Source organism: Salmo trutta, chromosome 23, assembly GCF_901001165.1.
Source record: "Salmo trutta chromosome 23, fSalTru1.1, whole genome shotgun sequence".
NCBI lineage: Eukaryota > Metazoa > Chordata > Actinopteri > Salmoniformes > Salmonidae > Salmo > Salmo trutta.
Genome location: NC_042979.1, coordinates 48680527 through 48703887, shown reverse-complemented (window position 1 = coordinate 48703887; position 23361 = coordinate 48680527). Strand labels below are relative to the sequence as shown.

Sequence of the window (23361 nt, the reverse complement as noted above, 5' to 3'; positions counted from 1 at the left end):
ACCTCTCCTCTCTCTCTCTCTCCTCACACCCTACCTCGTCTCTCTCTCCCCTCACACACATTACCTCGTCTCTCTCTCTCCTCACACCCTACCTCTTCTCTCCCTCTCCCCTCACACCCTACCTCTCCTCTCGCTCTCCCCTCACACCCTACCTCTCCTCTCTCTCTCTCTCTCCTCACACCCTACCTCTCCTCTCTCTCTCCTCACACCCTACCTCTTCTCTCTCTCTCTCTCCTCACACCCTACCTCTCCTCTCTCTCTCCTCACACCCTACCTCGTCTCTCTCTCTCCCCTCACACACATTACCTCGTCTCTCTCTCTCTCTCCTCACACCCTACCTCTCCTCACACCCTACCTCTCCTCACACCCTACCTCGTCTCTCTCTCTCCTCACACCCTACCTCGTCTCTCTCTCTCTCCCCTCACACACATTACCTCGTCTCTCTCTCTCTCTCCTCACACCCTACCTCTCCTCACACCCTACCTCGTCTCTCTCTCGCTCCCCTCATACCCTACCTCTCCTCACACCCTACCTCTCCTCTCGCTCCCCTCATACCCTACCTCTCCTCTCGCTCCCCTCATACCCTACCTCTCCTCATACCCTACCTCTCCTCTCTCCTGTGTGTACATTACTTGCTCTGTTGCCCATCAACAAAATAATTCTCTCCACCTCCTCTCGTTCCCTCTCTCCTGAGCCACCATGAGACCAAATGAGAAGGATTCCCATACAGGACTGAGGAAATGGAAATAATTACATATAATTATGCACTGAACATCTAACTGAACTTTGAATAATGTTTGGTAGGAAAGGAAACCTGACCAGGCAAGAGCATTTTCAAGTTCCATATTGCTTTAAAAACAAACAAAAACAAACAAACAGCTATTTTAATCAAGCAAGGAACAAAAATAACAAATATTAGCACAATGTTGCTTGATCTGATTCCAGTCAGTCAGTCAGTCAGTCAGTCAGTCAGTCAGTCAGTCAGTCAGTCAGTCAGTCAGTCAGTGTGTCTCTCTCTCTCTCTCTCTCTCTCTCTCTGCTGTTTCGTATCTGCGTGGGTGTTGGCGTTCTCCTGCCTTGGTCATGGGGATCTCTTATGATAGTCAAGAGAAAGAAGCCATTGTCCATTTGCTTTTTCAGCTAGGCTTGTTTTATTATTTTTATTTTCTCTCCCACCCCTATTAACCAGTGTTCATTGTCTGCTTGTGTTCTGTTTACAGGACCTCACTTGTAGGCCTATTTTATATTCACATTTAACTCAGAAGGGAGTTAAAGGAGTTGGAGGCAGCAGGACTGAGAAGAACGTCTCTCTCTGTGCAAATAACAGCTCCTTTAATCATCATTCATGATCACTGAAGGCGTTTTCGTTGTGAAATGTGGAAAAAGCAAGAATGCACAAGAAGAGGTAGAGTGGGCTTTACTAGCCCAGGAGAGTGGGGTTTACTAGTTCAGGAGAGTGGGCTTTACTAGTCCAGGAGAGTGGGCTTTACTAGTCCAGGAGAGTGGGCTTTACTAGTCCAGGAGAGTGGGGTTTACTAGCCCAGGAGAGTGGGGTTTACTAGTCCAGGAGAGTGGGGTTTACTAGTCCAGGAGAGTGGGCTTTACTAGTCCAGGAGAGTGGGCTTTACTAGTCCAGGAGAGTGGGCTTTACTAGTCCAGGAGAGTGGGGTTTACTAGTCCAGGAGAGTGGGGTTTACTAGCCCAGGAGAGTGGGCTTTACTAGTCCAGGAGAGTGGGCTTTACTAGTCCAGGAGAGTGGGGCTTTACTAGTCCGGGAGAGTGGGGTTTACTAGCCCAGGAGAGTGGGGTTTACTAGTCCAGGAGAGTGGGGTTTACTAGCCCAGGAGAGTGGGGTTTACTAGCCCAGGAGAGTGGGGTTTACTAGTCCAGGAGAGTGGGCTTTACTAGTCCAGGAGAGTGGGGCTTTACTAGTCCAGGAGAGTGGGGCTTTACTAGTCCAGGAGAGTGGGCTTTACTAGTCCAGGAGAGTGGGGGTTTACTAGTCCAGGAGAGTGGGGGTTTACTAGCCCAGGAGAGTGGGGGTTTACTAGTCCAGGAGAGTGGGGCTTTACTAGTCCAGGAGAGTGGGGCTTTACTAGTCCAGGAGAGTGAGCTTTACTAGTCCAGGAGAGTGGGCTTTACTAGTCCAGGAGAGTGGGCTTTACTAGTCCAGGAGAGTGGGCTTTACTAGTCCAGGAGAGTGGGGCTTTACTAGTCCAGGAGAGTGAGCTTTACTAGTCCAGGAGAGTGGGCTTTACTAGTCCAGGAGAGTGGGCTTTACTAGTCCAGGAGAGTGGGGTTTACTAGCCCAGGAGAGTGGGCTTTACTAGTCCAGGAGAGTGGGCCTTACTAGTCCAGGAGAGTGGGGTTTACTAGCCCAGGAGAGTGGGCTTTACTAGTCCAGGAGAGTGGGCTTTACTAGTCCAGGAGAGTGGGCTTTACTAGTCCAGAAGAATGGGCTTTACTAGTCCAGAAGAATGGGCTTTACTAGTCCAGAAGAATGGGCTTTACTAGTCCAGGAGAGTGAGCTTTACTAGTCCAGGAGAGTGGGCTTTACTAGTCCAGGAGAGTGGGCTTTACTAGCCCGGGAGAGTGGGCTTTACTAGCCCAGGAGAGTGAGCTTTACTAGTCCAGGAGAGTGGGCTTTACTAGTCCAGGAGAGTGGGCTTTACTAGTCCGGGAGAGTGGGCTTTACTAGTCCAGGAGAGTGGGGCTTTACTAGTCCAGGAGAGTGGGGTTTACTAGACCAGGAGAGTGGGCTTTACTAGCCCAGGAGAGTGGGCTTTACTAGTCCAGGAGAGTGGGGCTTTACTTGTCCAGGAGAGTGGGGTTTACTAGCCCAGGAGAGTGGGCTTTACTAGTCCAGGAGAGTGGGGCTTTACTAGTCCAGGAGAGTGGGCTTTACTAGTCCAGGAGAGTGGGGGTTTACTAGTCCAGGAGAGTGGGGGTTTACTAGCCCAGGAGAGTGGGGGTTTACTAGCCCAGGAGAGTGGGGGTTTACTAGCCCAGGAGAGTGGGGTTTACTAGCCCAGGAGAGTGGGCTTTACTAGCCCAGGAGAGTGGGGTTTACTAGTCCAGGAGAGTGGGCTTTACTAGTCCAGGAGAGTGGGCTTTACTAGTCCAGGAGAGTGGGCTTTACTAGCCCAGGAGAGTGGGGTTTACTAGTCCAGGAGAGTGGGCTTTACTAGTCCAGGAGAGTGGGCTTTACTAGTCCAGGAGAGTGGGCTTTACTAGTCCAGGAGAGTGGGCTTTACTAGTCCAGGAGAGTGGGCTTTACTAGTCCAGGAGAGTGGGCTTTACTAGTCCAGGAGAGTGGGCTTTACTAGTCCAGGAGAGTGGGGCTTTACTAGTCCAGGAGAGCGGGGCTTTACTAGTCCAGGAGAGTGGGTTTTACTAGCCCAGGAGAGCGGGGGTTTACTAGACATTTTAATAAAGGGAATGGAACTCTCCTCCTCTTTTGTTTTTTGTTTTTTATTAAGACAGTGGAAGGGAGAGTCGACAGACAGACAGACAGACAGAGACAGACAGACAGACAGAGACAGACAGAGACAGACAGAAGGGGGATGAATAGCATAGGTGGTGGTTGAGATATATGTGGTCCGGAGGCGTATATGCTGACCACTGATCTCTTAATGTTCACTGATCCGCAACTTCCTTCTAACCTGTAGGTCACACCAGTCCAGTCAGGCCCTATAGAACATTTACATTAGAGTCATCTTATCCAGAGCGACTTACGGGAGCATTAAAAAGGTTAAGCGCTCGGTTTCTGGCCCAATGCTCTTAACCGTTAACTACCTACCGCCATAGTAGATGACTACCGGGTGACCAGAGTATTTTAATAAACACCGAGTCACTTGTGTCTATCTGAGAGGATTGCATAGTATTTTTGTTGTTGCTTGCACTCCTACTGGTCAAAAGTAGTACACTACATAGGGAATAGGGTACCATTTGGGATTTGGCTCACCAGTGGCTCCAGCTCCTTGCGGTCTATGAGGTTGAGTTCCGTGCTGAAGTAGTAGAAGTGCTTGTAGCAGGTGTTAACATGGGCCTCAGCTCCCATCAGCATCATACGGTCAAAATGGTGGATGTAGACGTGGACAAACACCCGGAACAGACGGCAGATGATCTTCTTACAGATCTGGATGAAGTTCTTGGGGAAGGGGATACCTGTGGGGGCGGTGAGAGACAGAGAGAGAGAGCGAGAAAGACAGAGTTTTGAGTTTTAAATACTCTTTATTGGGTCCGAGAACCCACAACACAATAAATACTCATACAAAATCATAGTTACACATCAATTAAAAACACAACTCCAATTCCTCCTCCATAGTAACTATACACAACAGCCTCTGAATACCCCATATACTCATAAACAGATCAATACCCCATATACTCATAAACAGATCAATACCCCATATACTCATAAACAGATCAATACCCCATATACTCATAAACAGATCAATACCCCATATACTCAAACAGATCAATACCCCATATACTCATAAACAGACCAATACCCCATATACTCATAAACAGATCAATACCCCATATACTCATAAACAGATCAATACCCCATATACTCATAAACAGATCAATACCCCATATACTCATAAACAGATCAATACCCCATATACTCATAAACAGATCAATACCCCATATACTCATAAACAGATCAATACCCCATATACTCATAAACAGATCAATACCCCATATACTCATAAACAGATCAATACCCCATATACTCATAAACAGATCAATACCCCATATACTCATAAACAGATCAATACCCCATATACTCATAAACAGATCAATACCCCATATACTCATAAACAGATCAATACCCCATATACTCATAAACAGATCAATACCCCATATACTCAAACAGATCAATACCCCATATACTCAAACAGATCAATACCCCATATACTCAAACAGATCAATACCCCATATACTCATAAACAGATCAATACCCCATATACTCATAAACAGATCAATACCCCATATACTCATAAACAGATCAATACCCCATATACTCATAAACAGATCAATACCCCATATACTCATAAACAGATCAATACCCCATATACTCATAAACAGATCAATACCCCATATACTCATAAACAGATCAATACCCCATATACTCATAAACAGATCAATAACCCCATATACTCATAAACAGATCAATACCCCATATACTCATAAACAGATCAATACCCCATATACTCATAAACAGATCAATACCCCATATACTCATAAACTCAGACATCAATACCCCATATACTCATAAACAGATCAATACCCCATATACTCATAAACAGATCAATACCCCATATACTCATAAACAGATCAATACCCCATATACTCATAAACAGATCAATACCCCATATACTCATAAACAGATCAAAACCCCATATACTCATAAACAGATCAATACCCCATATACTCATAAACAGATCAATACCCCATATACTCATAAACAGATCAATACCCCATATACTCATAAACAGATCAATACCCCATATACTCATAAACAGATCAATACCCCATATACTCATAAACAGATCAATACCCCATATACTCATAAACAGATCAATACCCCATATACTCATAAACAGATCAATACCCCATATACTCATAAACAGATCAATACCCCATATACTCATAAACAGATCAATACCCCATATACTCATAAACAGATCAATACCCCATATACTCATAAACAGATCAATATTGTTAACCAGTTTATAATAGACAAACTCATCTCTCAGTCTCGCTGCCAACGGCTAATTTAGCTGCCCCCTGACACAACATTAAGCAAAATAACTACACCCCTTTGACTAAACCTGTACTTTAGCCCAAATATAAACTGTTGGGAAGAGAAAACCTCTTCCAACCCTACTACAGTAGAGATCAGATACATACCACCTGTCTAACCTTCCAACCCTACTACAGTAGAGATCAGATACATACCACCTGTCTAACCTTCCAACCCTACTACAGTAGAGATCAGATACCTGTCTAACCTTCCAACCCTACTACAGTAGAGATCAGATACCTGTCTAACCTTCCAACCCTACTACAGTAGAGATCAGATACCTGTCTAACCTTCCAACCCTACTACAGTAGAGATCAGATACATACCACCTGTCTAACCTTCCAACCCTACTACAGTAGAGATCAGATACCTGTCTAACCTTCCAACCCTACTACAGTAGAGATCAGATACCTGTCTAACCTTCCAACCCTACTACAGTAGAGATCAGATACCTGTCTAACCTTCCAACCCTACTACAGTAGAGATCAGATACCTGTCTAACCTTCCAACCCTACTACAGTAGAGATCAGATACATACCACCTGTCTAACCTTCCAACCCTACTACAGTAGAGATCAGATACCTGTCTAACCTTCCAACCCTACTACAGTAGAGATCAGATACATACCACCTGTCTAACCTTCCAACCCTACTACAGTAGAGATCAGATACCTGTCTAACCTTCCAACCCTACTACAGTAGAGATCAGATACCTGTCTAACCTTCCAACCCTACTACAGTAGAGATCAGATACCTGTCTAACCTTCCAACCCTACTACAGTAGAGATCAGATACCTGTCTAACCTTCCAACCCTACTACAGTAGAGATCAGATACCTGTCTAACCTTCCAACCCTACTACAGTAGAGATCAGATACCTGTCTAACCTTCAAACCCTACTACAGTAGAGATCAGATACCTGTCTAACCTTCCAACCCTACTACAGTAGAGATCAGATACCTGTCTAACCTTCCAACCCTACTACAGTAGAGATCAGATACCTGTCTAACCTTCCAACCCTACTACAATAGAGATCAGATACCTGTCTAACCTTCCAACCCTACTACAGTAGAGATCAGATACCTGTCTAACCTTCCAACCCTACTACAGTAGAGATCAGATACCTGTCTAACCTTCCAACCCTACTACAGTAGAGATCAGATACATACCACCTGTCTAACCTTCCAACCCTACTACAGTAGAGATCAGATACCTGTCTAACCTTCCAACCCTACTACAGTAGAGATCAGATACCTGTCTAACCTTCCAACCCTACTACAGTAGAGATCAGATACCTGTCTAACCTTCCAACCCTACTACAGTAGAGATCAGATACATACCACCTGTCTAACCTTCCAACCCTACTACAGTAGAGATCAGATACCTGTCTAACCTTCCAACCCTACTACAGTAGAGATCAGATACATACCACCTGTCTAACCTTCCAACCCTACTACAGTAGAGATCAGATACCTGTCTAACCTTCCAACCCTACTACAGTAGAGATCAGATACATACCACCTGTCTAACCTTCCAACCCTACTACAGTAGAGATCAGATACCTGTCTAACCTTCCAACCCTACTACAGTAGAGATCAGATACCTGTCTAACCTTCCAACCCTACTACAGTAGAGATCAGATACCTGTCTAACCTTCCAACCCTACTACAGTAGAGATCAGATACCTGTCTAACCTTCCAACCCTACTACAGTAGAGATCAGATACATACCACCTGTCTAACCTTGCTGCACCAACACGACCTTTATTAACTTTTAACCATGTGTACTGCCTAACTTTTGCATTCCTTACTCTCCACACATCAGAAAACTCAAACTCAGTTAATAAACCAGACTGACAAGTTGCTGACCGCAGGTGAGGTTCTTCAGCGGTGCGGTAAACATTCAAATCTACTGTACAATTCCAGTCCCCCCCTAAAACCATACACCCCTCTTGGTCACACTGTCTTAAGGTTTCCTTTATTTGATCAAATACAACAATACTAGTACCCTCATTAGGAGCAGAAACATAAAACAGACAGAGAGACAGACTTCTAAACACTTCTTTTCTACAAGGTATTTCTATCTACAGTATGGATCACCACCACCACCAGATGCTGTAGAGGTGATCCAATGACATGCCACCCTACTCTACTTTATGTATCCCACTCTGGTAGCAATACAACTCTATAATGTTATGGAGAACACCAGTGTGGGTCAAGTCATCTCAAAGTGTGATCCAATGACATGCTAGCTACTAGTACTACACTGGCCTGTATCCTGAGTTGGTAGCTATAATTGAATTGAATAAACTTTATTGATCGCAACATGGCTATTTAAATTAGTCCCCAGCATTGGACACATACAGGGACAAGTTAGTTAAAATAAATACAACCAGACTATCAGATTACAGGACAATCTAAACGCCAGGCAGAACAGATACACTATCTGATCTAGGCAAAACCAGATGCTTAAGTTTACCCTTACTATATATATCTAGTTGCTATCGGTAACCTTTCATTGTCTGTTAGGCTAACTGTGTTGTGTTGATGGAAAATGCCACTTCATCAAGCCAATTACAGGGTGAATGTCGACCATCACACCATGATAACAGGTTCAGCCTGCAGACATATATCACAACCCACTGGAGGATTAGACTACTGGCCCAAAACTACCGGTTACCTGAGACATTATCATACTGCTATTTTTAGTTTTTAGTTTTTTTAAATGGACATGCTGTGATGTCAGGCAACAGCGACTGGATAAACTCAAACAGACTGAACCTAAGAACCCTATCGACACAGCGGAACCCTACTGACACACCGACACAGCGGAACCCCACCGACGCAGCGGAACCCCACCGACACAGCGGAACCCCACCGACACAGCGGAACCCCACCGACACAGCGGAACCCCACCGACACAGCGGAACCCCACCGACACAGCGGAACCCCACCGACACAGCGGAACCCTACCGACACAGCGGAGACCTACCAATATGCACAGAGTGTACAAAACATTAGGAATACCTGCTCTTTCCATGACATAGACTGACCAAGTGAATCCAATTGAAAGCTTTGATCCCTTATTGATTTACACCTGTTAAATCCGTGTAGATGAAGGGGAGGAGACAGGTTAAAAACAATTTTTTAAGCCTTGATACATGGATTGTGTCTGTGTGCCATTCAGAGGGTGAATGACCAAGACAAAAGATTTAAGTGCCTTTGAACGGGGTATGGTAGTAGGTGCCAGGCACACCCGTTTGTGTTGAGAACTGCAACGCTGCTGGGTTTTTCACACTCAACAGTTTCCTGTGTGTATCAAGAATGGTCCACCACCCATAGGACATCCAGCCAATGGCAGGCCAGTGGTTGCAAACAGGTCATTGTCAAAACTGTAACTAGGCCACTCAGGAACATTCAATGGCAGTCTTGGTAAGCAACTCCAGCGTATATTTGGCTTGTTTTCTTTAGGTTACTGTCCTGCTGAAAGGTGGATTTGTCTCACTGTGTCTGTTTTGCCTGTGTTTAGCTCTATTCTGTTTATCCTAACAAACTCCTTGCCGATGACAAGTGTTACGAATCCCTTTGGCCCCGCAGTCTAGGGGGGGGATGGAAATGAGACCGTAACATAACTCATGCAAATTATAACAGTGAAAAGGAACAGTGAGAACAAAAACCACAGACAACTTCAATCTACCGTCAAACACTATAGGTTTATTGTTTAAACACACGGTAAAGGGGGGCGGGAAGAGGGGCCGAGCTGGACCCAAGGAAAGAAATAATAAATATCCAAAAACACCCCTAAGCTAGACTAGCCTGCTTCAACAACAGCCAGCTAACTAACCAAGAATACAGTGGGTGGTCCGCTCAGTTCTAACTAGGGTATTTAGACAAAGTTTACCTACGGGTAGTGTATGCCCATGGGCGACTGGTCTTGGTACCCCTTTTCCCACCAACAAACAAGTCATGAAGCACAACAATACATACTCACATAATTCCAGACAAATGGGACTTGTAGCAACAAAAACCAAAAGAGAGCTCAATCCAAAGAGATAGAGAGAGATTGAGACACAGAGAAAACAACTGACTGGGTTTTTAAACCAAGGGAAAGGGGATGTGATTGGGTAAGGGAAAAAGAGCAGGTGTCTTCTGATTGGCGACACCTGTGAACAGGGGAGAAGGAAAGAAAATACACACACAGGATACCTGTATCCGTACCAACCCGCAGGATACCTGTATCCGTAACAACACGGAGGACACCTGTATCCGTAACAACCCGCAGGACACCTGTATCCGTAACAACCCGCAGGATACCTGTATCCGTAACAACCCGCAGGACACCTGTATCCGTAACAACCCGCAGGATACCTGTATCCGTAACAACCAGCAGGATACCTGTATCTGTAACAACCCGCAGGACACCTGTATCCGTAACAACACCGAAGGACACCTGTATCCGTAACAACCCGCAGGATACCTGTATCCGTAACAACCCGCAGGACACCTGTATCCGTAACAACCCGCAGGACACCTGTATCCGTAACAACCCGCAGGATACCTGTATCCGTAACAACCCGCAGGATACCTGTATCCGTAACAACCCGCAGGATACCTGTATCCGTAACAACCCGCAGGATACCTGTATCCGTAACAACCCGCAGGACACCTGTATCCGTAACAACCCGCAGGATACCTGTATCCGTAACAACCCGCAGGATACCTGTATCCGTAACAACCCGCAGGATACCTGTATCCGTAACAACCCGCAGGACACCTGTATCCGTAACAACCCGCAGGATACCTGTATCCGTAACAACACGCAGGATACCTGTATCCGTAACAACCCGCAGGACACCTGTATCCGTAACAACCCGCAGGATACCTGTATCAACCCGCTGGATACCTGTATCCGTAACAACCCGCAGGATACCTGTATCCGTAACAACCCGCAGGATACCTGTATCAACCCGCAGGACACCTGTATCCGTAACAACCCGCAGGATACCTGTATCCGTAACAACACGCAGGATACCTGTATCCGTAACAACACGCAGGATACCTGTATCCATAACAACCCGCAGGATACCTGTATCCATAACAACCAGCAGGACACCTGTATCCGTAACAAGACACAGGATACCTGTATCCGTAACAACCCGCAGGATACCTGTATCCGTAACAACCCGCAGGATACCTGTATCCGTAACAATACGCAGGATACCTGTATCCATAACAACCCGCAGGATACCTGTATCCGTAACGACACGCAGGATACCTGTATCCGTAACAACACGCAGGATACCTGTATCCGTAACAACCCGCAGGATACCTGTATCAACACGCAGGGTACCTGTATCAACACGCAGGATACCTGTATCCGTAACAACATGCAGGATACCTGTATTCGTAACAACACGCAGCATACCTGTATCCATAGCAACCCGCAGGATACCTGTATCCGTAACAACACACAGGATACCTGTATCCGTAACAACACGCAGGATACCTGTATCCGTAACACTCCCATCCTTAAAAGAGCAACCCTATATGGATTGCTACCAAAGTATTTACAATGAAGACCAACAAGATCAACAAACAAAGGCAACCTACAATTGGGAACGCCAGCTAAAATGGAGTTAACCAGTCGTTGGAAAGTGGCTGGTGCATTCCGCATCCCAAAAGCCATGATTGTATTGTAGGAAGTTGACTGGGGTCACAAAGGCTCAGTCCCGTGTGGCTCAGTTGGTAGAGCATGGCGTTTGCAACGCCAGGGTTGTGGGTTCGTTTCCCACGGGGGGCCAGTATGGAAAGAAAAAAAAATGTATGAAATGTATGCATTCACTACTGTAAGTCGCTCTGGATAAGAGCGTCTGCTAAAATGACTAAAATGTAAAAATGTAAAGGCAGAAATCTCAGAAGCACGTGAGGTTAACAGAACCTGCCAGTAACCTTTAAAGAGGTCCAACTTTGTTACATAAGTAGCAGCACCAACAGTCGTTTAGGTAACGGGAACGAATCTGGCATTGTGACAGAATTGACCTTTCGATAATCCGTACATAACCTGGACGTACCATCAGGTTTAGGAACCAGAAGGCAAGGAGAACTCCAAGGCCTTGAACTTGGCGTAGCCAGGTCATTCTTCAACAAATATCTAACCTCATCTCTCATTATCTTCCTCTTAGAAGCGTTGACACGATATGGGTGTTGCTTGATAGGGGCAGCATTTCCAACATTAATGTCATGTTCCAACACGTTTGTGCGATTAGGAACATCATTAAAGAGACGTGGAAAACTGTGTATCGTTGGCCTGTCCGTCAGTTAAATGAACCAGACCTGACTGGAGAGACATCAGCATTTCTCAGTTGGGCAATCTAACACACTGCTGCTGAGTATTGCGCAACTCGAATCCATCTCCATCAATATGACAGCCCACTATCATAGCAGAAGAAACAGAGGAGACAGCAGTAACTTCCGCTGTTTTTGAACTATCCACCTGGGTGATGGGTCGGGTGTGGTATGCTTTCAACATGTTAATGTGGCACACACACACGAGATTTGCGTTTTCTATCAGGAGTTTGTAGCACATAATCAGTTTCACTTCATTTCTTTTCAATGAAATAAGGACCAGAGAAACGAGCTGACAGTGAAGACCCTGGAACAGGCAATAACACCAGTACTTGGTCACCTGGCTGTAGTGGATGAGAAACAGCCTGTTTATTTCATACTCCTCTGTGAGGAAGACAGAGCTTCCTTTGCGAGAGCACAGGCTTGGTGTAGGCGCTCACGAAAGCGACTAACGTAGTCCAACACATTCTCATCTCCCGTACACAACTCTTGGGACAAAAACTGTTCTTTAAGGACTTTCATTGGTCCTCTCACTGTGTGACCAAACACTAGTTCAGCCGTGCTGAACCCTAGGGACTCCTGTACCGTTTCACGAGCAGCAAACAAAGCTAGAGGAACTCCCTCATCCCAATCTTTCTCAGATTCCAAACAATATTTACGTAGCATAGACTTCAGTGTCTGATGCCAACGTTCAAGCGCACCGTGAGACTCCGGGTGATATGCGCTTGCCACACGGTGGGTAATTGACAAGGATTTTAACACCTGCTTAAAGAGCTTTGATAGGAAAAGTGTACCTTGATCACTGTGTACCACCTTAGGTAACCCGAATGTCGTAAAGAACTTAATTAAGGCTTTACTCACCACCGGAGCTGTAATCCTTCGAAGGAAAATGGCCTCGGGGTATCTTGTTGCCATACACATAACCGTTAACAGAAACTGGTTACCCGATTTTGTCTTCGGTAAAGGTCCAACACAATCAACCTCCACCCGTTTCGAATGGTTCACCTATGACAGGTATTGGACAAAGAGGAGCGGGAGGAATAACCTGATTTGGTTTTCCTGTTATCTGACATGTGTGGCATGTCCAACAGAACTGAGCCACATCTTGTTTTAAACCTGGCCAAAAGAAATGTCGAAGGACCCGATCATAAGTCTTGGTGATTCCTAAATGACCGGACCACTGGTGATCATGAGCAAGGGATAACACATTTTGTCGAAAGGCTGTAGGAATCACTATTTGGTAAACGGCATTCCAATCTCCGCCCGTGTCAACATGGGATGTCCATTTACGCATGAGGAGATCAAGGAAGTAAGCCACGTTCTTCTTCTTTACCTCTTCCAATGAGACAACGCTAGAAAAACATTTAGCAAGCTTGTTGTCAACCTTCTGGTTAGCAATCAGCTGCTCACGAGTGACTGGTAACTGTATTGCATCAGCAATAAGTTCAATATTCTTCGATTCTTCCCTGGGCTGTTTGTCAGAGGTGATCAGCTTCTCAGAGGTAGCACACAACCCATCCTTTTGATCAAACTCTGAACAGAACAGTGTTCGACAAATCTATCACGTCACCCACTTGTCGTGCCTGAGCACGAGTGACAGCACAAGCGGGGAACACATGTGAATAACTCTGTGCCAGCTCATTGGAGAGAGAGTGGTCACTGTTATCCAATACGGGTACTACCTTTCCTCCGGCAATATCGTTACCCATTATAAAGGTCACACCTTTTACTGGCAACATAGGACGTACCCCCACTCTGAATATTCCACTGATTAATTCAGAGTGTACATTCACAAAGTGCAATGGCACTGGGACAAAACCCCATTTCAATACCCTGAACTAACACACTGGAACCACAGTATGTATCGTCGGATAAGGGCAACACATCAGACAATATAAACGACTGCGCCGCACCAGTATCTCTAAGGATTTTAACCGGACGCTGAGATGCTTCGTCATTCGTTAGGGACACAAACCCCTCGAAAATGAAGGGTTCATAACTGCGGTCAGGTACTGAGACTTTCAAACTACATTTACCCTGAGGCACTTGTTTCGTTTCAGACCTCACAACCGTATGAATTAGCCCAAGACCTGTTGACTGCTTGGCACGAATAGGCATCCCTTGTTTGCGTTTTAGCAGGAAGCAATCATTAATCATATGTCCCACCTTATGACAATAGAAACAGGGACGCTCATTTTTCGTGCGTCAACAAACTCGTCTGCTAACACAGACGCTTCTGACAGGGAGGATACTTTCTGTTCGTTTAGGTAAACTACAATGAGATTAACTCCCGGAGAGAGTTGAAATCAGTTACCTTGCTAGCAGCATGCCATTTATCAAACAGATTTCCCTTGTCTCTAGCAAATTCTATATAAGTCTTATTAGAAGACTTTCTATGAGACCTAAATCTCTGTCGGTTTGCCTCAGGAACAAGCTCATAGGCGCAAAGAACAGTAGCTTTGACCACTTCATAATTCAAACTGTCTTCAAGAGGTAGCACTGACAAAACCCCTTGGGCTTTACCAGTTAATTTACACTGAAGTAATAGGCACCATACCTCTTCAGGCCATTTCAACGCTATGGCTATTCGCTCAAACACACAATAGGAGTCAACCTCAGACGCTCTAAACAAAGGTACCAAGGCAATCTGCCTACTAATGTCAAACGTGTTGGAAGACACAGCTGGTGAGGACGCCTCACTAACAGGCACAGTAGGAACGGAGGCCAGCCTCGCTGTCTCTGCCTCCAGTTCCATCTGGTGTATTTTGAACTCCAACTGCCGCTGGTCTCTTTCTTTTTCTGCCTCAATTTTACACATTTCCAACTGCAGATTCTCTCGCCTAATTTGGGCTCTCTTCAACCTCCAGTTGGAACTGTATCGAACGGACATCACCGTTTGACAGTGGGGAGAGCGGATCAAAACAGGGCAATGTGGCTGGAGCTTTAGCATCACTCTCGTTCTCAGACACCGACGGGCTTTAAGGAGCAGCAACATCCCCTACATGGGTAGTAGGCTCAGGCAGCGGTAATACAAGCACTTGTTCTTCCAACAAAACATTTAACACCAGTTGTTTAACCTCCACCTTAACTAAACTCTAAGGAATAGATACAGACTAATGATAAGCCAAGGTCAGTAAATCAACTCTACGACATTTATCAAAAACCTCCCACGAAGGGTTATCCAAAAAGGATTTCAAATCAAAAGTAGCCATTTTTTACTACTACACAAGAGCCAACAAATAGCAAACACTAATGCTACATCAGCTATGTCTAGTTCAGTGTTGAGCGTCCACTACAACCATCTGCACGAGCGGCATGGGCCTCCAATTATGTTATGAATCCCTTTGGCCCTGCAGTCTAGGGGGGATGGAAATGAGACCCTTAACATAACTCATGCAAATTAGGAAGAGGGGCCGAGCTGGACCCAAGGAAAGAAATAGTAAGTATTCAAAAACACCCCTAAGCTAGTCTAGCCTGCTTCAACAACAGCCAGCTAAGAACAAAAACCAAAAGAGAGTTCAATCCAGAGAGAGAGAGAGAGAGAGAGAGAGAGAGAGAGAGAGAGAGAGAGAGAGAGAGAGAGAGATTGAGACACAGAGAAAACAACTGACTGGGTAATGACAATATCCCAGATGAGCCCCCACTTATGTTACGAATCCCTTTGGCCCCGCAGTCTAGGGGGGGATGGAAACGAGACCCGTAACATAACTCATGCAAATTATAACAGTGAAAAGGAACAGTGAGAACTAAAACCACAGACAACATAAATCTACCGTCAAACACTATAGGTTTATTTGGTAAACACACGGTAAAGGGGGGCGGGAAGAGGGGCCGAGCTGGACCCAAGGAAAGAAATAATAAATATCCAAAAACACCCCTAAGCTAGACTAGCCTGCTTCAACAACAGCCAGCTAACTAACCAAGAATACAGTGGGTGGTCCGCTCAGTTCTAACTAGGGTATTTAGACAAAGTTTACCTACGGGTAGTGTATGCCCATGGGCGACTGGTCTTGGTACCCCTTTTCCCACCAGAAACAAGTCATGAAGCACAACAATACATACTCACATAATTCCAGACAAATGGGACTTGTAGGAACACACAGAGAGAGAGAGAGAGAGAGAGAGAGAGAGAGAGAGAGAGAGAGAGAGAGAGAGAGAGAGAGAGAGAGAGAGAGAGAGAGAGAGAGAGAGAGAGAGAGAGAGAGAGAGAGAGAGAGAGAGAGAGAGAGAGAGAGAGAGAGAGAGAGAGAGAGAGAGAGAGAGAGAGAGAGAGAGAGAGAGAGAGAGAAAACAACTGACTAGGTTTTTAAACCAAGGGGATGTGATTGGGTAAGGGAAAAGGAGCAGGTGTCTTCTGATTGCTGACTGGCGACACCTGTGAATAGGGGAGAAGGAAAGAAAATACACACACAGGATACACACACAGGATACCTGTATCCGTAACAACAAGCATACCCATAACATGATGCAGCCACCACCATGCTTGAAAATATGAAGAGTGGTACTCAGTGATGTGTTGAGTTTGCCCCAAACGTAAAGTTTGGACATAAATGTAATTGTTTTGACACAGTTTTGGCAGTTTTAATTTAGTGCCTTGTTGCAAACAGGATGCATGTTTTGGAATATTTTTTATTCTGTACAGGCTTCCTTCTTTTAACTCTGTCATTTAGGTTAGTATTGTGGAGTAACTACAATGTTGTTGATCCATCCTCAGTGTTCTCCAATCACAGCCAATAAACTCTGTAACAGTTTTAAAGTCACCATTGGCCTCATGGTGAAATCTCTGAGCAGTTTCCTTCCTCTCCAGCAACTGAGTTAGGAAGGACTCCTGTGTCTTTGTAGTGACTGGGTGTATTGATACACCATCCAACATGTAGTTAATAACTTCACCATGCTCAAAAGGATATTCAATGTCAGTTTTATTTTTTACCCATCTACCAATAGATGTCCTTCTTAGTGAGACATTGGAAAACCTCCCTGGTCTTTGTGGTTGATTCTCTGTTTGAAATTCACTGCTGGACTGAGGGACCTTACAGATAATTGTATGTGTGGGGTACAGAGATGAGGTAATCATTAAACAATCATGTTCAAATGCAACTTATTATGTGACTTGTTAAGCACATGTTTACCCCTGAACGTATTTAGGCTTGACATAAACCTAATTTCACTTTGACATTATGAGGTATGCAAGGTCCACCTGCTCAAGCCAGCGCATGTCCAGGCCCGTCTGAAGTTTGCCAATGACCATCTGGATGATCCAGAGGAGGAATGGGAGAAGGTCATGTGGTCTGATGAGACAAAAATACAGCTTTTTGGTCTAAACTCCACTCGCCGTGTTTGGAGGAAGAAGAAGGATGAGTACAACCCCAAGAACACCATCCTAACCGTGAAGCATGGAGGTGGAAACATCATTCTTTGGGGATGCTTTTCTGCAAAGGGGACAGGACGACTGCACCGTATTGAGGGGAGGATGGGTGGGGCCATGTATCACGAGATGTTGGCCAACACCCTCCTTCCCTCAGTAAGAGCATTGAAGATGGGTCGTGGGTGGGTCTTCCAGCATGACAACGGCCCGAAACACACAGCCAGGGCAACTAAGGAGTGGCTCCGTAAGAAGCATCTCAAGGTCCTGGAGTGGCCTAGCCAGTCTCCAGACCTGAACCCAATACAAAATCTTTGGAGGGAGCTGAAAATCCGTATTGCCCAGCGACAGCCCCGAAACCTGAAGGATCTGGAGAAGGTCTGTATGGAGGAGTGGGCCAAAATCCCTGCTGCAGTTTGTGAAAACCTGGTCAAGAACTACAGGAAACGTATGATCTCTGTAATTGCAAACAAAGGTTTCTGTACCAAATATCAAATATTTATGTCATGCAATAAAATGCAAATTAATTACTTAAAAATCATACAATGTGATTTTCTGGATTTCTGTTTTAGATTCTGTCTCTCACAGTTGAAGTGTACCTATGATAAAAAATTACAGACCTCTACACGCTTTGTAAGTAGGAAAACCTGCAAAATCGGCAGTGTATCAAATACTTGTTCTCCCCACTATATATCTACAGTAAAACGAGTCCTATATCGACATAACCTGAAAGGCCGCTCAGCAAGGAAGAAGCCACTGCTCCAAAACCGCCATAAAAAAGCCAGACTGGTTTGCAACTGCACATGGGGACAAAGATCGTACTTTTTGGAGAAATGTCCTCTGATCTGATGAAACAAAAATATAACTGTTTGGCCATAATGACCATTGTTATGTTTGGAGGAAAAAGGGGGAGGCCAGCAAGCCGAAGAAGACCATCCCAACCGTGAAGCACGGAAGTGGCAGCATCATGTTGTGGGGGTGCTTTGCTGCAGGAGGGACTGGTGCACTTCACAAAATAGATGGCATCATGAGGATGGAAAATGATGTGGATATATTGAAGCAACATCTCAAGACATCAGTCAGGAAGTTAAAGCTTGGTCGCAAATGGGTCTTCCAACTGGACAATGACCCCAAGCATACTTCCAAAGTTGTGGCAAAATGGCTTAAGGACAACCAAGTCAAGGTATTGGAGTGGCCATCACAAAGCCCTGACCTCAATCCTATAGAACATTTGTGGGCAGAACTGAAAAAGCGTGTGCGAGCAAGGAGGCCTACAAACCAGAGTTACACCAGCTCTGTCAAGAGGAATGGGCCAAAATTCTTTATGTAAACTTCTGACCCACTGGGAATGTGATGAAAAAAATAAAAGCTGAAATAAATAATTCTCTCTACTAACTGACCTAAAACAGGGAATTTTTACTTGGATTAAATGTCAGGAATTGTGAAAAACTGAGTTTAAATGTATTTGGCTAAGGTGTATGTAAACTTCCCACTTCAACTGTATATGGAATAGGTGTCATTTGGGGCACAGCCACAGTCTACTGGCTCGGCTCCGCTGGGTCTGGGGTAACAGGATCATACTGAGTGTAATCTCACAATCCAGGAACAGATTACTCCATTATTGCCCGAGGTACAGTGAGGGAAAAAAGTATTTGATCCCCTGCTGATTTTGTACGTTTGCCCACTGACAAAGAAACGATCAGTCTATAATTTTAATTGTAGGTTTATTTGAACAATGAGAGACAGAATAACAACAACAAAAAATCCAGAAAAACGCATGTAAAAAATCTTATAAATTGATTTGCATTTTAATGAGGGAAATAAGTATTTGACCCCTCTGCAAGACATGACTTAGTGGCAAAACCCTTGTTGGCAATCACAGAGGTCAGACGTTTCTTGTAGTTGGCACACATCTCAGGAGGGATTTTGTCCCACTCCTCTTTAGGCGTTTAAACATGGGCATTGATACACAGAAAGCAGCAGTTGACGACTCCTGATCAAATCAATAGACCTACATAATAATCTTTGATAATACCAAATACAGAGCCTTTGGAAGGTATTCAGACCCCTTGACATTTACATTTTAGTCATTTAGCAGACGCTCTTATCCAAAGCGACTTACAGTTGTGAATGCATACATTTCATACATTTTTTTTTTCTCCCCGTACTAGTCCCCCATGGGAATCGAACCCACAACCCTGGCGTTGCAAACACCATGCTCAACCAACTGAGCCACACGGGACTACACATTTTGTTACGTTACAGGCTTACTCTAAAATGGATTGAAGTGGGGTTTTTTTGTCTCTCATCAATCTACACACAATACCCCATAATGACAAAGTAAAAACATGTTTTTTAGAAATGTTTGCAAATTTACACTACCGTTCAAAAGTTTGGGGTCACTTAGAAATGTCCTTGTTTTTGAAAGAAAAGCACATTTTTTGTCCATTAAAATAACATCAAATTGATTAGAAATACAGCGTAGACATTGTTAATGTTGTAAATGACTATTGTAGCTGGAAACGGCAGATGTTTTATGGAATATCTACATATGCGTACAGAGGCCCATTATCAGCAACCATCACTCCTGTGTTCCAATGGCACGTTGTGTTAGCTAATCCAAGTTTATCATTTTAAAAGGCTAATTGATCATTAGAAAACCGTTTTGCAATTATGTTAGCACAGCTGAAAACTGTTGTTCTGATTAAAGAAGCAATAAAACTGGCCTTCTTTAGACTAGATGTGTATCTGGAGCATCAGCATTTGTGGGTTCGATTACAGGCTCAAAATGGCTAGAAACAAAGACCTTTGTTCTGAAACTCGTCAGTCTATTCTTGTTCTGAGAAAGGAAGGCTATTCCACGCGCCAAATTGCCAAGAAACTGAAGATCTCGTACAACGCTGTGTACTACTCCCTTCACAGAACAGCGCAAACTGGCTCTAACCAGAATAGAAAGAGGAGTGGGAGGCCCCGGTGCACAACTGAACAAGAGGACAAGTACATTAGAGTGTCTAGTTTGAGAAACAGACGCCTCACAAGTCCTCAACTGGCAGCTTCATTAAATAGTACCCGCAAAACAGCAGTCTCAACGTCAACAGTGAAGAGGCGAGCGACTCCGGGATGTTATGAAACTGGCTCTCATGAGGATCGCCACAGGAAAGGAAGACCCAGAGTTACCTCTGCTGCAGAGGATTACATTTTTTATTTAACTAGGCATGTCATTTATGAACAAATTCTTATTTACAATGACAGCCTACCAGGGAACAGTGGTTAACTGCCTTGCTCAGGGGCAGAACGACAAATTTTTACCTTGTCAGCTCAGGGATTCGATCCAGCAACTTTTTGGTTACTGGCCAACACTCTAACCACTAGGCTACCTGCCAACCCAAGGGTAGGTTGATTAGAGTTACCAGCCTCAGAAATTGCAGCCCAAATAAATGGTTCACAGCGTTCAAGTAACAGAAACATCTCAACATCAACTGTTCAGAGGAGACTGTGTGAATAAGGCCTTCATGGTCGAATTGCTGCTAAGAAACCACTACTAATAATAAGAGACTTGCTTGGGCCAAGAAACACTAGCAATGGACAATAGACCGTGAATATCCTAACACTAACACTGACTACACCATCCCTGACTACACTAACCCTGACTACACTAACCCTAATGACACTAATCCTGACTACACTAAGAGGTGAAAACAAAGGCTTCACCTGGCACACACACACACGCATGATGACAGGACTGAGCATGCTCCAGGGTGAATTATTGATGTGTACCTTAGGGCACAGAGGGACATAAAATGAGAAGGAGGGGAGAAAGAGGGAGGGGAGAAAGAGGGAGGAGAGAAAGAGACAGAGAGAGAGAGAGCGAGAGACAGAGAGAGAGAGAGAGCGAGAGCGAGAGAGAGCGAGAGAGCGAGAGACAGAGAGAGAGAGAGACAGAGAGAGAGAGAGAGAGAGAGAGAGAGAGAGCGAGAGACAGAGAGCGAGAGACAGAGACAGAGAGAGAGAGACAGAGAGAGAGAGAGAAAGAGAGAGACAGAGAGAGAGAGAGAGAGAGAGAGAGAGGGATGGAGAGAGAGAGAGAGAGAGAGAGAGAGAGAGAGAGAGAGGGATGGAGAGAGAGAGAGAGAGAGAGAGAGAGAGAGAGAGAGAGAGAGGGATGGAGAGAGAGAGAGAGAGAGAGAACACTCATGGCTGGTAGCCAGTGTCTCAGGTGCCTTTACAGGCTGCAGAACAGGGGGCCTAAAGGGATGGAGCTGGAAGGCTGGGTAGGTGTCATGATTTCATCGGTGGTGGGAACAGTTCAGGGATGCATCCCAAATGGAACCCTATTCCCTATATAGTGTACTACTTTAGATCAGAGCCCTATTCCCTATATAGTGCACTTCTTTTGATCAGAGCCCTATTCCCTATATAGTGTACTATTTGGGCTGCCCCCAGAGCTTTGGCAGATCAGATGTCCCTGCATTATTCACAGGCTGTTCTGATACCGTTTCCAGACACTAATTATCTTTCTCCTTTTCCTCTCCTGTCTCTCTCTCTCTCTCTGCCTCTCTCTCTGCCCCTGCCCCTCTCTCTGCCCCTGCCTCTCTCTCTGCCCCTACCCCTCTCTCTGCCCCTGCCACTCTCTCTGCCCCTGCCCCTCTCTCTGCCCCTGCCCCTCTCTCTGCCCCTGCCTCTCTCTCTGCCCCTGCCTCTCTCTCTGCCCCTGCCCCTCTCTCTGCCCCTGCCCCTCTCTCTGCCCCTGCCCCTCTCTCTGCCCCGGCCTCTCTCTCTCTGCCCCGGCCTCTCTCTCTGCACCTGCCTCTCTCTCTCTGCCCCTGCCACTCTCTCTGCCCCTGCCTCTCTCTCTCTGCCCCTTCCCCTCTCTCTGCCCCTGCCTCTCTCTCTGCCCCTGCCTCTCTCTCTGCCCCTGCCCCTCTCTCTGCCCCTGCCCCTCTCTCTGCCCCGGCCTCTCTCTCTATGCCCCGGCCTCTCTCTCTCTGCCCCGGCCTCTCTCTCTCTGCCCCGGCCCCTCTCTCTGCCCCTGCCTCTCTCTCTGCCCCGGCCTCTCTCTCTCTGCCCCTGCCTCTCTCTCTGCCCCTGCCTCTCTCTCAGCCCCGGCCTTTCTCTCTGCCCCTGACTCTCTCTCTCTGCCCCTGCCTCTCTCTCTGCCCCTGCCTCTCTCTCTGCCCCGGCCTCTCTCTCTGCCCCTGCCTCTCTCTCTCTGCCCCTTCCCCTCTCTCTGCCCCGGCCACTCTCTCTCTGCCCCGGCCTCTCTCTCTGCCCCTGCCTCTCTCTCTCTGCCCCTGCCTCTCTCTCTGCCCCTGCCTCTCTCTCTGCCCCTTCCCCTCTCTCTGCCCCTTCCCCTCTCTCTGCCCCGGCCACTCTCTCTCTGCCCCGGCCTCTCTCTCTGCCCCTGCCTCTCTCTCTGCCCCGGCCTCTCTCTCTGCCCCGGACTCTCTCTCTGCCCCTTCCCCTCTCTCTGCCCCTGCCCCTCTCTCTGCCCCTTCCCCTCTCTCTGCCCCGGCCTCTCTCTCTGCCCCGGCCTCTCTCTCTCTGCCCCGGCCTCTCTCTCTGCCCCGGCCTCTCTCTCTCTGCCCCTGCCTCTCTCTCTGCCCCTGCCTCTCTCTCTGCCCCTGCCCCTCTCTCTGCCCCGGCCTCTCTCTCTGCCCCTGCCTCTCTCTCTGCCCCTGCCTCTCTCTCTGCCCCTGCCTCTCTCTCTCTCTCTTAAGTACCTTGAGCAAGGTACTTAACCCTAAATTTTGTTCCAGAGACTCCGTACTACTATGCATGACACTGCAAAACAACACGTTTCACTGCAGCTGTCTGGTGTATGTGACAATAAAACACACACATATAA

General features: G+C 46.0%; 1 protein-coding gene and 1 long non-coding RNA gene across 4 annotated transcripts in view; both read right to left on the bottom strand.

The window, feature by feature from the left end:
* The window catches only part of LOC115160171 (MOB kinase activator 3B), a 50398-nt gene that overhangs the window by 1619 nt on the left and 25418 nt on the right, over positions 1-23361 (bottom strand). For all 3 annotated transcript variants that reach the window (XM_029710550.1, XM_029710552.1, XM_029710551.1), the window contains exon 3: positions 3965-4167. In XM_029710550.1, coding sequence (XP_029566410.1) covers positions 3965-4167 — 203 coding nt within the window. The remainder of the gene's footprint in view (positions 1-3964; positions 4168-23361) is intronic.
* On the bottom strand, positions 8526-8694 carry LOC115160172 (uncharacterized). The gene is made up of 2 exons (XR_003869021.1): positions 8664-8694; positions 8526-8590 (listed from the first exon to the last, which is right to left on the bottom strand). It is a non-coding gene; the product is annotated as an uncharacterized LOC115160172 (long non-coding RNA).